The sequence below is a fragment of the Crassostrea angulata genome, chromosome 1, assembly GCF_025612915.1.
Source record: "Crassostrea angulata isolate pt1a10 chromosome 1, ASM2561291v2, whole genome shotgun sequence".
Lineage (NCBI taxonomy): Eukaryota > Metazoa > Mollusca > Bivalvia > Ostreida > Ostreidae > Magallana > Magallana angulata.
Window position 1 is genome coordinate 55,877,985 of NC_069111.1, and position 16,399 is coordinate 55,894,383.

The following is a 16,399-nucleotide window of genomic DNA, read 5'->3' on the forward strand; positions in this document are numbered from 1 at the left end:
TTTCAAATTTTTAAATCTTAAATTCAAGTCTGGTGCTGCGCAGTTCTAAGTGATTTAAAAATGCATTGTTCTGCCCTTGTGTGCGTTATTTGCAGAAAAACAACATGTTGAACGTCATATTTATTGCTTTTGTATCTTTTGACAACAAACAAGTTTTGGACAGAAACAAGCCAGTTTAAGAACTCTTTACATTTTTCTGCTAAAATGTAAAAGACGGCCGCACATCCCCATTAGAAATTTCAACTAACTACAACACAAATAAACTAGCACCAAGTATCTGTGTCAATAACTTGCATTGCCATTGTATCATCTGTACACGCAGAACTAGTACAAATACAGCCATAAATCTATATAATGGACACAATGAATAAAAAACTGTTGTACATGGTAAAAGTTTTAAGACATTCACGAAATCTAGTAGAAATGCTTTTAATTACGGTCTTCCGTTTCTAACGAAATAGAAAACAGGGCTGGCCCCTGAAATTAGGGGCTAAGATACTCGTAAAGTCTTTTACACATACCTTAAAACGATAAAGATTTTGTATTGCATTATAGAAACAAAGTTGTTGATCGTAACAATATCAGTTTGTAAAACTCATTGCCACACCCATTCCATTGATGACGTTATTAGTGATTTTAGGGGACTAATATCTTAAATCTTTAATGTGCTGTATGTGAAAAAGCAACACTTTGTTAAGCATTTTAAAGGATATTGACAATTTTATACATTGTCTGAAAGGGATTGGTTGGGTGAATTCTGAAATTTCATTGATACTCATATCGTATCGTTTAAAACTTGAACGGAAGACCTACTCGTTACTCGTAACGAGATCGTATCTAGTTTTCATTATATTTATATCATATCGGTTTACATTAGTATTTCCCAACATAATATGATTCATTAAATTTTGTGAAAAACATTATCGGATTTAATATCCTGGCAGCCAACAGGTACTCTGTCACAAGTCTCTGCTTCTGCCACTCTTTGCCTAATGTTTCAATAATTATAAATGTTTGTGTGTCTTAACTACCGTATGTCCAAGTTTTTTTCGCCTGTCACAAAACTTGCAAAAATGGGAAAATATGCAGCATTTTAAATATGCGTCAGTTATTTTTTTGCAATTTTAAAATTTTCGTAAAGAAATAATATAGGATATAATTTCTGCGAATTCAATATTTTGCGATTTTGAAAGAATTCACGAAAAAAAAGCGAAAATTAGATCGTCACGAAAATTACCGGATGTATGTTGCGTTCCTCCATTAGATTAAAAAAAATTCTATATTTTCTGTTTTAAAGCACCCACATTTCCACTCCAGATTTTAATTCACAACCAAAAATAAAAATCTACCGGCATTGCAAACGACATGATAATTCTAATTATAAATCTCTGTAAGAACTCTGTTGTCGTTCCTGAAAATTTTTATAGAATGAAAAATGATTATGTGCCAATGAAGATAATTTTTGCATTTTCTCTTTTTTCGATTTCAATTGTTACTGCTTCAAAGGTGTGTGTGTTTTCATTAATAATAGTCAAAATGTAACAGGAACAATAACTTGGAACAGACTACGGTACATGTCTTACATAAGTAGATCAACATGCAACATATTTATGTTGACATGCAAGAAAAATACAATCAAATACAAATTTTTGGTAAATAATCAGAAATTATATGTAAATGAATGTGACTTCCAACATGCAAGTTTAAATGTATATATGTCGAATTGCAACTAATAAACGCTGATATGTAAAATGAGTATTTTCATATCAAAAATAAATATGTTAACATGCAACTGAAGTATGATGGCATGCGATATGAATATTATAACGAACAACCTTTTTGTGTTTGAAATGCGAGATAGATATGCTGAGATGCAACTAATATATATGTTGCAAGTATGTTGCATGTTACCATAAATAAGATGTTATAATTATTCAGCATGTATTGACAATTTTTTGCCTACTGAAATACGTACTTTCTGACACAATGTTTTTATAGTTTCGAGCTTATAATACTACAAATGCTCTTTCTAGTTTTACAGGCCCATTGACTCGTGGCTTAGCGTAACCTAGTTGTATATGTATACTTACAGCCATTGAAACGCCCCGTTTCCGTTCTATTTATCGACAATGGCCACTCCCTAGTGCCCGTGTGGTCAGCAATGCCGTCCTGTCCGGACCCACGCCAAACAGCCTCGAGCATTCCACCTTCCTGACCCACTTTGGACAGTTTATCGATCATGACGTAATTTCAACTCCATCTTTGCTAGGTAATAAGAATTTAATTTAAACATATTTTATTGAATAAATTCAATACGATTTGACAACAGACATAGCGTATGTTTATCATCACCAAGCTTTAAGACTACAATAATGATATTAATTTCATTACACTCAGCTTAGTTAGAATATTCTAACTGCGTGTCGAAACAGTCCTTTACCCGTTATGTAGCAAAAAAATGTAGAATCGCTCCGAAACGATTTTGGAGAAAATTAATGAGGCTGCATTGAAAATAACAGTCAAATTTTCATCTAAAAACTTATTTCATTTTAATGAAGAATTCAACACTTCTTCACCAACGTTTTTTACTCGCTTCGTATTTACACACTATGCTGACATTCTCATATTAAATGCACTGAGTTTGAGTTTCAATGAAAATTTACACGTACTTGTATATCGTTTCTGAGTATGTCATATTCATGCAAATGTCATATTGTGGAAACATAGACTGAAGAGCCTCCCGTGATTTAGCGTGAATGTAATTTTCGTTGATAATTAATTTGCAAAGCTTGATTAAAAAAAAGTAAACAAATTGGTAATTTTCAAATACCAATTATGTTTAAAATATATAAAACAAATGACAGTACTCTTCCGATTTTCTCGGTATTAAAGCCCAAACATTCATATATATATATATATATATATATATATATATATATATATATATATATATATATATATATATATATATATATGATAAATAATAATTAGATAATTGTAGAGATATAACACTTAATAAGTATCTAAATTTTGATATTCAGATCTAGTTATACACATGTAATTGATAGTAATTTAACTATTATTACTGAATTGAATACATATAAATATATGAATGTTACTTGTTAAATACAACAAGCTGTTATAAATATCTTTAAAATCAAAGTCAAAAAATGTGAAAAGTTTACAGACAAACAACGGACAACGGATGGTCAGAAAAGCTTACTTGAACCTTCGGTTCAGGTGAGCTAAAGTTTAGTACAAATATCGGCCATTAAGAAATATTTTCAGTAAAATTCTGGTAAGAGAAGCTTATTAAGTCTTACATCAATGTATCAATAACAAAAATGTCCATTCTGATCTATATTGTCCTTCTAACATATTTTAATTCTAACAAAAAAATATCCATTATGAGTAAAATTAAATATTCCCCGAAAGCCACTATTCCAAACCTTAAGGAGTGTGGGTATATTTTTTTCTTTACAGATTATAAAAACAAATCAATCACCGATTGCTGCTCCGATTGGTAAGTAGGTTCATGTTCATTCCACACACGCTATAAATAGGGTATTTTCAATTTACATAGCATCTTAATAAATCTTGACTTTGTCTCAGGCCCATGGATAGATTTGCTTGTTTTCCTATTACTGTGCCGAGGAACGATCCACATTTTCGAGGTCGAACGTGCATGAATATGGTGCGGCATGCAGCTTCACTTTCTATAGAATGTACCGATGGTAGGTGGATTACGAACTTTGTATTTTTAACACAAGAATGAAGGTTTTAGAAATCAAAGCATATGGTTACAATATTTCAAACCATAGTTTTGCCTCAACACTCTTCAATGCATCATTTAATTTGAGTACCCATTTCCAAATTAAGGTTATAATCTTTATAGGCACGTGATAAGAGCAGCGTGCTACTGATAATGTATAAAATATACATCAAATATTGTCTTCAAGATTTTCCACAATATATGAATTAAATGTATCATGATTCCGTATTTAAGTAATTTGAAGTCATTTAAGCCGTGGAGGCACTTTTTTTATCAGTCCGTTAGTCAGTCAGTCTGTCTTGTTTTTGTATTCGTAAATACCAGTAAATTCTCTTTGCACAAACTTTTGTTCCTTTTAAAATTCAGTTTGGGTTTTTTTCAACTGAATGTCCACTTCCACAACATATGTACACATGAGATAATCCTCATAAATCAGTTTATACAATCATTTTGCATATGAGAAAACCTGTCTTTATTTGATTATTTTACACTCTTAAATACTAAATGCAGTGAAAGTAGATTTTGGAGAGAGATGCTAGTGGTGATAGAGAGAGAGGAGAGAAAAGGACGAGAGTGAGAGAAAGGGATAGGAGGAATGTCTACGTATTAATATAAAAATAGAATCATATTCATGAGAAATGGTAACTGTTTTACAGAGATGCTTGAAAGAGGATTAAGAAATAGAAAAAACATTGTTATCCAAGCAAAATAGAAAAAACCACAAAGAACAACTTGATCATATTCACTACAGCTTATTACATACTTTCTGCAATTGGCTTTTATACTCCTTATATCTACATTTTTTCATTGGAAAATATTTTTTGATCAAAAGCCTTTTTATTTTAACATTTTCAATGCATGTATATTTGGATTTATGTTCCTTTTATACTTACAAGAACGAGTGTATTGCTTTACAATAAGAACATCCAAATTTAAAAAATAATCATAATTTTTTCTATTTTTTTTTTATTAAAAAACTCCTCTGATTTTTAATCAAATGTTGTTTAAGAAAAAAGAAATCATTTTTTGAGTATTACTAGTATAAGGTGATAATTTTGGTCGGGGCGTGGTTAAATTTAACAAAGCCCGCTCCTCATATAATTCAAAGAATGATTCCTTATTACTTATATTAAGATTATTTTCATATTTTACACTTTTAAACATTATTTTAAAGCCACAATTTGTTATGTAGCTCATGTTATGTATTACTATGCGGCGCAGCCAATACCTTTTTTCAGTTATGCTATAAGACGTGCCCATTTTGTGTCACTCATCGTTTATGAAATTATTGGGGTTTAGGCTTCAAAATTGATTTGTAATGTTACCACAGACAAAGATAACAGAAATTGTAAATATTTACAAATCAAACCGTCTCAAAATTCATTCTTCAACATCACTCTACAATTCTTTTACTACAATGCATTCATAAAATAAAGGACCAATACCCTCGTCATCTCTTTTACAACAAAGTGCATACAGGAGATCCTGCTTTATTTATTTAAAAAAAAATATTCATTTGTTGGGAGAATTCTATGAAGAATTTGGAACTGTAACCATTGTAGTTTTGATTCTTGAGTTGATTTCAAAGGGAGTCCACAATTTTTCTCCACGTTTCTTTTGCCAGTTTTTGGCATTTTCTCTCCATTTGATATAGATGCAAAGTTTTTCTAATAATTTGTTTAACATGGATTTGCAACCTTTATAAGTAAGCAATCGGATATGGTTAAAATGCAATCTGGTCCTTACAGCAGTTCTTATACCTGCATATTATATAATTTTTTTGTTGAGATTAATTTGTTTCAATTTCTCAAAGCTTATTAATGTTCCATCTAAATTAAATAAATCAGCAACAAAATTAAATCCGGTATTAGCAAAGCTTTTTAAAAAAAAATCATTTGTTGTCTTCTGTAATTTTAGGGTTATATAATGTATGTCTATTTATAATTTGGGGTTTACTTAAGAATGTGGTTTACTCAGTCTTTTAGTTCTCAAATTCTGATTGTTATAAAGTTCAATGTCAGGAATAGAGTTTTTTTAAACAAAAAATCTATTTATGAAATGAGTTTTTATTGACATAACATTCGGTCTTTTTACTATATTATGGAATAAGGCTCAAAGTTGGACTTTTAGCAAATTAAAGAAAATTCTGAGAAAAAATTTCAGATTTTATTATTCACTGAAATATTTTTGGTAGTACTATAATTTTAAATGTAGTGGGTCATTTATTTAATCCCCATCTTCTGTTGTAACAAAATGTTCTGGTTTACATTTTTAGCAATTTAAAAACAGATGGATTCATTTGCTATAATTATCTTGTCTAAATTTAAAACAGAAAACCTTTTTTGAATATAGAAACTACCGGTATGGCAATTTATCCTGTACTGCATGTTCAAGTTACCCTGCAGATTAAGTTTGTGATGAAGAAAGATAACCTTTGCTGATTAAAGCAGTTTTTGTTACAAACCCTTACAACAAAGTGCTTTTCTGAATTTAAAAGTAGCGCTTCATTATGTTTTGTAATATGAATTGACAGAGGATATAACTACACATTATTTTCATATGTATATAAGATTTCGAAATTTATGCTGCAATGATAAAAATCACTTTGTCTACTTTTGTTTATATCATGACACATGATAAATTTTTGAAAAATCTAGCAGTGCTTTATCAACTTTGTTTCATTTCAATTTATTCATACTGACTTTGATGAAATCAATTATGAATTTCTCTTTAAAATATATAAAAATAGATATAAAAACTATATTTGTTGAGATTACCAAAGTGACCTATAGGCCCAATGGGCCGGGTGTCCAATATTAATGTACAAGTAATTGGTTGACATTTTTATAATACGGCACAATTGTACACACTATATGTTATTATAAAAAATAAGATGTTTTCTTATTCGGTAAAATTCATAGCAGAGGGATATTACGAATTTCTGCCAATCATTATGCGTGACACTATTAAGTAAAGTGCGGTGTTGGGTATGTGAGCTTTCTCACTTTTTCTTTATCTAAAATTGCTATTAAGTGAATCCTTTAAAGAGTTACATGATACAAACGTTACTGTTAAGGCTTTTGTATCTCTTGCGTCATCATTTATTTTTATTTAACCTTTAACATGGACCTCAAGGTATCCGCGAGCAGCAGAACCAGAGATCCTCCTTTATAGACGGCACGGCGATCTATGGCTTCCACAGGGAAAAAGAGTTACAACTTAGAAGAAAACGTAAGAACGCGTCTTTTCGTCCATATTTTTGCTTTCTGTGTCATTTTCAACAGAAAATTTAGAGTTTATCTTAGTTCTATAGATATTTTCAAAATCAAGACTCTCTCATTTAATTCTAAAGAATATCTTAAAAATGAATTTAAAGTTTTCAGTGTTTTATTTGAAACCAACCTTTTCTTTAGTTTTCTTAAAATACTTATATTAAAATTCAAATTACGAACAAGATAATATAATTCTATCTTTCAGTAAGGAAGCCATTTTTTTTCAATTTTTTAAAAACGTTCCAAAAGAAAAATAATTGTTTGGCAATTCTTTTGAAATTATCTCGATATTGCTAAAAAATGTTTTTTAAAACCATTTTTGAAATATAGACAATTCAAACCGATGTAGAATGAGGTATAGCATTAACGTATGTGTTGGAATTGACATATATAATTTAATTTAATTTAATTTGATTTGCGTCATGCTTTCATTATTTTCAGACGGTGGTAAACTGAATGAAAGTCATATTATTGATGGACTTTTGCCATCGGACAATTGTCCTTCCGACACACGTGTAACCACACGGTATCACTGCTTCGACGGCGGTAGGTGTTTAACTTTAATAAAGTAAAACATACCATTCTTTTTTTTTTTAAATTGAATTAAAAATCATAAATCTCAGTTGTTCAACAGCCAGTGTAGTTCTGTTTCTTGTACATGATGAGTTAAATGTCTTTTTTGTTAGCCTATGTTATATGATCTAACTTACCAAGACCGGGTCTAATTTGATCTGCCCTAGATTTTTAATGAATTTTTTTACATGAATTTCTACTGAAAAATTTATTATTCTAAGACGAAAAAAATCAGACAGTTACTACATCGTTTGTTTAGGGGGTGATCTCAAAGTTGATTAATTTTTAACATAGGGCCCTATGGGATTTTGCATGAAAGGTATCAAATAGTCAACAAGAAATCCCCTTTCCTCCTGGTTTGTTCTTGGTGTCTTATCTAAGTTGTTTATTTTTTTGTATGCCCAATTTCCCAGATATGTCAGATAATGACTATTATTTGTTTGACAAAGGAGGAAATGGTGAACTTTAATGTATCATTAAAACATTCAGACATATTTTAGTAATAAATAAATATGTAACATCACATATTAAGGGTCATTAATATAAAATACATGGTTACTGTCTTGAAATATATGTATAACGCTATATTTAGGCGGGGTACGAAACGTGACAGAGGGCTAGGTTTGCCGAATCCTCTTCAGGTTTTCGACCCGAGTCCAAATATATCTTATACTTCAAGACATATATGTTTATTCTACAATATAATAATATGTTTTACGGTGTGACCGTTGGGGCGAGCGCAGAAGGAGCCACACATCTGTCATCATTGTTAAATGCAACCCGTGGACTTAACCAAACCAAAAAACTTTGGCTTTGTCTCGAAAACTTTTACCACCGCAAGGAACCGGAAGATATCAAACTTTTATTCCAATGGTCCTTTCCTAGGCTTAAATACACTTAAACAAAAAACTATAGCTACCACTAAGCATTAATAAAATGTTAAACAGACTTATTAAAATATTTTGATAAACACAAAGCCGTTTTTTTTTTTTATCTCTTCTTTACCTTTTAATAATGATCATTGAAATCAATGAATTGTGTGTCTGTGTTATATCTCATTTTGTTCCTTGTTGTTACCGGTGTTTTAATTATTTTCCTCTGGGACATCAATTTTGTTTTTAATCTTTTCAATTTTTGTACGCTATATAAGCGTTGTAGACATATGTGCCCTCCCCCTTTTTTAGTGTGTGATATCCAATATTATTGAAAGGTTTGACCACATATGCAAGCCAACTATAACAAATACATGTTGATATTTTAACAGTTTAAATTTTTTTTCTTTTATTCATTCATTACAAAATGACGTGGCTACACGTAGATCTAATAACGATTAGACTTTTCTTTTTTAATAATTTTTTTCACCTACCTAACGTATAACAATGATTGGATCAATATGACAATAAATATAGCATGGAAATTGCATGTGTATTTACTGAGCAAAAAAAATCATCAAAACAAAACTAATCAGCCACCGTTAATAGCGAGCATAGTAATAGTATTAACGGTGACTCCCTACTGAGTACTTCCTACACGTTACATTCAGTACAAATGCTTGATCCACCTCTAAATGTAACGCGGGAATATTAAACGCGAGATCACTGTGACGTCATACTTAACGTTTTGCGCTCGACAGTTTTCGTAAATTGTCGGACAAATTCGGGGAAAGAAATGACGTCATAGGTACAGTTTTTTACGTAAGCATATGTGTTGTTTACTTTAATGTTTTTAAAAGGATTTTTTATTGTTAAATGAAAATGATGTATGCGATGTACAGGTAAGAATTTTCCTTAGAAACGCTTCCTGTTCAGCCATGTTGCTATGCACTGCAAAGGATCACTGGGATAGTAGAACGTTCTCACGTGGCCTCATAAAATTTTCTTTGAACAATGTGCAGATTTCAACTCGAATTTCCTCCGTTCGTACACGTTGTCTATGGAGCTCGCTACGCGAGCGGCGCTTCGCGCCGCCTCGCTGCGCTCGCTATTAACATTTTACCTACGTATACTAGCATAAGTTAAAGGTAATGTTATAACAAAGATAGAAATCAAATTCTTTCCTTGAATAATTGAGATATTTGCTAACATGTCTTATTACATGTTAAGCTTAATATACGGTGGATATCACTCATGTAATGATTTTTTAATATTACACTCTGTGTTTTTACCAAACGTGACGTCTTATAAACATTACGCAGGATTAGGTGGTTGTCTTACGTTGAATAAACAAGGGAGGAAAATAATTTAGAAGAAAAGTGTGGGGTTGTACATTTGAAGGATTCATGGCCTTTTTCAATGAATTGGTAAATATATGTTCAAAACAAAAATACTTCGTCTTTACATTGAAAATCTCATGCGCTGATTATGATTCGTATACGTTATTTATTCTTCCTGCCTTATTATTCTTTACTAGCTATAGATGTTGATATATGATTTTTAAAAATATAGGAACTCTTACAATTTGGTATATGATTTTTATCCAATGAATTGTGTGTTTTCTATCCCTTAGTCTTGGTGAGGGGATAGAAAATACACAACGAGTTGGATAAAAATCATACCACTTCTTATCATGATTCTTTTTATTACATGTTTTAGCATACATTTTGTTAAAAGTCAATCTTTTCTGTAGAAATTATAACTGTTAGCCGCACAATATATTCACTACAAAACGTCAACAACTTTACGCATGGAAAAAGTTCCTTGAATATTCACTATTCAAACACATTTCATCAATTCATGAGAAAATAAAAACAGACTTATCTATTTCCCACGACAACTCCACATATTTCAACTGATTTTTTTTTATATCTTTTGATTTTTTTTTGTCAATCAACCGCATAAACATACATATTATTAAGAAATAAACAACGTTATTTAGTGAACATAGCGTTATGAATAGCAATTGCTCTGTTGGTATATTCCATGATGCGTGCTAGAAAATACACAATGGAATATCAAACTAGATGATGTCATTAGACAGTAATACCCGCACCAAGTGTTTGCCCCTAAATAACACTGTTTTGTTAAAGTACCAGTTTTAGTAAAAACGAAGGCTACATACAATTTCCAGTAATTTTTGAAAATCGTAATGTTCATTGAGGATGAGATCCCATCCCATAATACAAATGAGAAGCCTTTTATGTACGATTTGCGGTTGAACTGTTTGCTTGTGAATTCATTTTTTAAGTTAATCAGTAATCTTAACATTCCATGTCATAGAAAGCATGGCCTATATAATTATTACAAACAAAATAAAATTATGCCCCCTCCCCTCGGCGGTTGCCGGCTTTAGATTTGCTTCTGTGTACCAACGTCATTGTGTGCATGGGTTTTGAGAAGGGGTGGTAGTGAAGGGTCAAGACCCTTCCCCCCTTGAAAATTTCTTCACCGGTAAAATGTCACTTCACATTGTTACAAATAATAATTTTTGATTATGAATTAAAAATTTTGTAATACATGTATTTAAACTTCTATCCTTCTGACAAATATATAACTAACTCTTGGCATAAAACAGTATATAACATTACATTTTACCTTGTGTTATAATTCTACAGGCGACCACAGACAAAGCGAAACGCCAACCCTCACAGTATTGCATACCACGTGGTTGCGACGTCACAATCTGATAGCTGAGGCTCTACGAGCTGCCACAGGAATTATAGACGATGAGACTCTTTTTCAGGAAGCAAAGAGAATTGTGGTCGCGGAACTCCAGCATATCACTTACAACGAATTTCTGCCAGCGGTTCTAAACAATCGCCACCTTACTTTCTTCAACCTGCGTTCTAGACGATCTGGACACGATAACATATACAACCCTAGCGTGGACCCTCGAACCTTCAACTCCTTTGGGGCAGCGGTGTTACGTATGGGTCACTCCTTGGTTAGAAACGTTGTCGGTCATGACAATGGGCGTGGGCGAGTAAGAACATATCCATTACAAGATCATTTTGATAATCCCGATCTCATTTTTTATCCTGCTTGCGAGCCTGGTGATTTGCCCCCTTGTCAGACCAGATATCCTCCCCCTCCTCATGGGTTTGAGTATATGGCGCGCTGGATGTCTAAAGCCCCCAAGTCTCGTAGTGATAATACTTTAGTTGATGGAATCAGAAACCATTTGTTTGAAGGTCGAGGCAGCATGTTCGATCGTGAAACCATGTCCTTTGACCTCGGGGCTCTAAACATTCAGCGAGGCCGCGAGCATGGACTTCCGCCGTACAACGCCTTCCGCGCGTTCTGTGGACGGCGTCCGGCATACCACTTCACTGCAGGTGTACACGGAGGGCTAGAGGACCATACCCCGCAGAATGCAGCTAACCTGGCCAGGGTTTACAGGTATATTATTTCAACAATCTCGCAAAATCTATTATCCGTGTTAGATTATGGACGGAAGAGAAATTAGTTTTGAGTGATATAACCTTTTGACTATCACATATTTGAAGTTTGTGTATTTATACCTAATCATTGTCTTATTCTTTTGTTCAGAAGTCCTCATGACATAGACCTGTATGCTGGCGCTATTTCGGAGACCCCCGTCCGGGGAGGAATCCTGGGCCCCACCTTCTCCTGTCTGTTGGCCTACCAGTTCTCACTGTACAAACATGGAGATAGGTTCTGGTACGAAAACAACGACCACGAAAATCCACGCACTGCTTTTACACAAGGTAAATGCATACGATGGAATTGTCAAGGACGACTTATAAAAGACATTTTTCGCCAAGTTTCCTCTCATTAACCTTGTTCTTATAACCCCTATATTAGCCGCTGACTTCTTATACTTTGATCAAATTTATTTGTTGTACAAATAACATATGTTTGGACATATATATTTTACAAAGTCATTGCAACTTGAACAAGACAAACTGTTTAAATGAATGTAAGAAACAAAAATAACACAAAGAAATATAAAGAATCTAAGACAACGTATTAAAATACTTCAAGTCAACTATTATTCAATGTGTGCAATTGGGTTAAACAAAATCAAAAGTCTATATGCGTGCTATTATCCGATAGGACAACTGAAATGGCGTTTGGTAGGTATTATTTATGAGATGTATTTATCTTAAATGCAAAAAGCACGCTTTGTGACAACGCATTTTGAAAAAATTACACACTTTGAAAAAAAATTTCAAAAGAGCTTTAAATTTTGGACAGAATTAACGCAATTTGAAAAATTTTGTGGGAACGTACTTTGAAAATATTACGCACTTTGAAAGATTTTGTGGCAACGCACTTAGAAATTTTTTTTTCAAAGTGCTTAAAATTTTAGTCCAAATCAACGCACTTTAAAATAATTTTTCAAAGTGCGTAATGAGTGTAGACCACTATTTGTTTTTACATCATTGCACTTTGATAAAATAAATTCTTAAATTTATTTATAAACATTTAAATGTATAGTTTTGTTTATATATGAAATATTAATTGATTTTTCGTTTTCATTGAACCGATACGGCGATTCATTCTTTCAGCAAGGGAGATAATAGCGTCAGATAGTATTTACAAGGACGTTTCTCATGCGCTGATCCATGCTGGATGAGCTTTATACATAGAACATTAATCCTACCGTCGAGTTCAGTTCCTCCAAGAGACCTGATGAATTGTGTTTCAAATTCATTAGAGATCAGATAGAAATGTAAAAAATTATGGAACAATTCTTTGAAGAGGATTATGGCACCTGCCGCACCGATTGAAAAGAAAAACAATAAGATTCAATAGGGCACATATGCATTTCATATTTCTTCCCCTTCCCGACTTTGCGGGTTCTAAAATGATGATTGTTCAATTCAATTTAACACCACATAAAAGTATAAAAAATGAATTTTGAATTCATTTTTTTTCTTAAACAAAGAATGTATTTTTAAACGTTAAAACGTTGTTCTAACCCAGTTTAGGAAGTCTAAGTATAAGATCGCTAGCTCTTGAATTTAATTCAGTCGTTATTTAAATTTCAGTTCTTATGTGAAGTAAAGAATATCTCTAAGCATCAAATTATGAAAACAAAATTATAAAATGTATGATGAAAAGAATTTATTCATTTTTGAAATCCTATTTTAACATTCTTTATATTGAATGTACATTTCAGCCAATTATAAACTTATAATTTAATATTTAACACTTATTAATTTGACGGCTTCTTCTGTTGAAATAGCCCTACAATTCAAAAAGAAAACTATGAACTCGTCTTACGAATCGCGTAGACAGGGATTCTGAATTATGGAATAGTATTTAATAGTAAGATATATAGTATGTAATATGAGCGAGAGTTATATGTTTTTCCAAAAGGTATTCTTTATACACACCCCCCAAAAAATTAACGAAGATGGAGATGCCTTATTGACATTTATATGTCCTTGTTGAAATTTAAAGGCATTCGATATAGAATTTAGAATTACTGCAGCTTTGAAAAATCGCATGTCTATACTTAAATAGTAAGTCATGGGTCACATTATCTACACAGTAGGTAAATGGCAAATATTCATTACTTGAGCCAGAAAGTATTAACTCGTAAATAAAAAAATAAATTTTCGTCAGTACTTATTTATGTATGACTTGAACGTAAGAACAGGAATAAAGGACTATATATGATAAGGGCATAAAATGGCTCCCTTAAATGAACATCATCATTTTACTATCATTCTTTGTTTTCTTTGTACAGATATGTAAGTGATATGTTTACATAATATTCAATTTGGTTTAAGTGCCCACAATTTAGAAATATGACATTGTAAAGACAACCTTTTCCCGCCATTTTTACCGTAAAACAGCTTGTTTTCAAGCAGTTTTTCCTTCCGAAAACATAGAGCGCATTCTTGAACAAATAATATATCTTTATCAGAGATGTATCTAGCCAAGACTTATAAGTGACAAAAAAATTGTCCTTGTTCAAGCATGCGCTCTATATTTTTCCATTAGTAAATAGATAAGAAAAATGTCAATTTTTGGCTGATTTTGATTGAATTATAGAAATGGCGTCACTTCTGACGTCATATACTGCCAGTGAGTGCAAATAAATCAAATAAATAGATGAAAAATATATTTTATATCAACTCTACTAAAAATTTAGTTAACATTTTATTGTACCCGAAACACTTAAAAACTGGCGAATTATGGGGGCCAAATTTAACTCTTATCATACATAGTTCTTTTACTACCAATTTTATCTGAAAGTTAAAAAAATCTACAATTATTTTTCCATATCAACGCACTTAAAAAATGATTTTTTCAAAGAGCGTTAAGATGGTCCCAAATTCAAAGTGCTTTAAAACAAAGCTTACCTTTTTCGTTCAATTTTATTTTTATAAAAATAAGTGCTTTAATTAAATATTATATATCTCATCACAAATTGTGTTTTATATGCTATATCTTTTGTATATCACAGATCAACTTGCCCAAATTAAGGGAATCACTCACGCCAAAGTTTTATGTTCAGTTTTGAAGGACGATCATGGAGATATCAGTTATCAAGCACGTCTTTTTAAACGTCAACATCAGGAAAGGTGGGTCATAATGAAAATATTAGAGTACGAAAAATTTAAAAAGTTATCTTTATTTTTAGTTTGGAAAGATTTAACTTCATTCAAAGAAAGATAAGCTACGTAAAAAAGCTAAACTCCGTATAATGAAATAAAGTTTTATTCTATAGATAAAAATACTTTTTAAAATTATATAAATGATTTCCATATCATTTTGAAATATTGCAGAAATCCGCGGATCCCTTGCAGAGAAATTCTTAACGGAAATCCCTTAGGTTTTGATATTACTCCATTTGCTAACGAACTTCATCTCCTGCGTGGCAGCAGAATAGGTCGCTCCCGGAATCCCTATGATCCGTTCACCAGAGGTTCCTCTACTCTATACGGGAGTAGACCTAGAATCCGAAACGCTCCATTTGATGTTGGATTTAGAGTTCCCTCACCTCGTAATTTCATTTGATACAACATTAAGGCGACGGTCGAGTTTGATAGAAGAATTGATTAGTTACTGTGTATGCATGATAAAAGTGTATTGTATATTAGATTTGATTTGTCCAATTGTAAATGTGAGGATAAAAATTATAATGAAATCATGATAATGCGTTTTGTATTAAACAATTACTTTTCAAAATTCACGATGATTTGAATACATCTGTATCAATTATAATATACAGGACATTTTAGTATTTTTCTACATTTGTTGTCAAAAACATATTTATATTTTTCAGTGTCTTTGTCTTTGACAACACTACAAATCGATTTTGTAATGGTTATCCCAATACATTTTATCAATTACTTTTTTAATATTCAATCGTACAATTGCTAAAAAAAATATTCGAATATAAGTAATAAGGAATCAATCTTGAATCTTATAAGGTGATCAAATACGGTCGGGTTATTTAATCTACCATAAAGGACTTCTGGTTTACTTAATTACATCATAATACTCGAAGAAAAATTCCTTATTTCTTAAATGCATTTCTTCTCAAAGCTTGAAGTTGCGAAGTTATCGTCTATTACAATTCAAAGTATTCGTCCTTAAGCTCGATTATGAAATCAATAAGGATGTTTATGCAGGCATTATATTGCTTCAAAACATCCTAGGCTTAGGAAAATCGAGCATGGTCATTAAAATTTACAATCGATGTAAGAAATGTGATATGTAATCTTCTTATCTGCATATTTAAGTTTATTATTTTTTAAAATCCCCATTGTGATCATCGCCAAGATTTGAAAGTTCCTATACAGTTTATTGAGTTAGACATATATCTTTTATGTTTAAAAAAACCAGAATTATTCTTCAAAATAAAA

The 16,399-nt window shown here is 31.7% G+C and overlaps 1 protein-coding gene across 1 annotated transcript in view; it reads left to right on the forward strand.

The window, feature by feature from the left end:
• The window catches only part of LOC128164639 (peroxidase-like protein), a 21,097-nt gene extending 4,698 nt beyond the window's left edge, over nucleotides 1-16,399 (forward strand). Inside the window, exons 2-10 of the mRNA XM_052828588.1 lie at nucleotides 2,093-2,269; nucleotides 3,484-3,523; nucleotides 3,613-3,734; nucleotides 6,908-7,003; nucleotides 7,486-7,590; nucleotides 11,168-11,951; nucleotides 12,102-12,280; nucleotides 14,995-15,112; nucleotides 15,317-16,399. Of these exons, the coding sequence (XP_052684548.1) occupies nucleotides 3,617-3,734; nucleotides 6,908-7,003; nucleotides 7,486-7,590; nucleotides 11,168-11,951; nucleotides 12,102-12,280; nucleotides 14,995-15,112; nucleotides 15,317-15,548 (1,632 nt within the window). The 5' untranslated portion in view covers nucleotides 2,093-2,269; nucleotides 3,484-3,523; nucleotides 3,613-3,616 and the 3' untranslated portion in view covers nucleotides 15,549-16,399. The remainder of the gene's footprint in view (nucleotides 1-2,092; nucleotides 2,270-3,483; nucleotides 3,524-3,612; nucleotides 3,735-6,907; nucleotides 7,004-7,485; nucleotides 7,591-11,167; nucleotides 11,952-12,101; nucleotides 12,281-14,994; nucleotides 15,113-15,316) is intronic.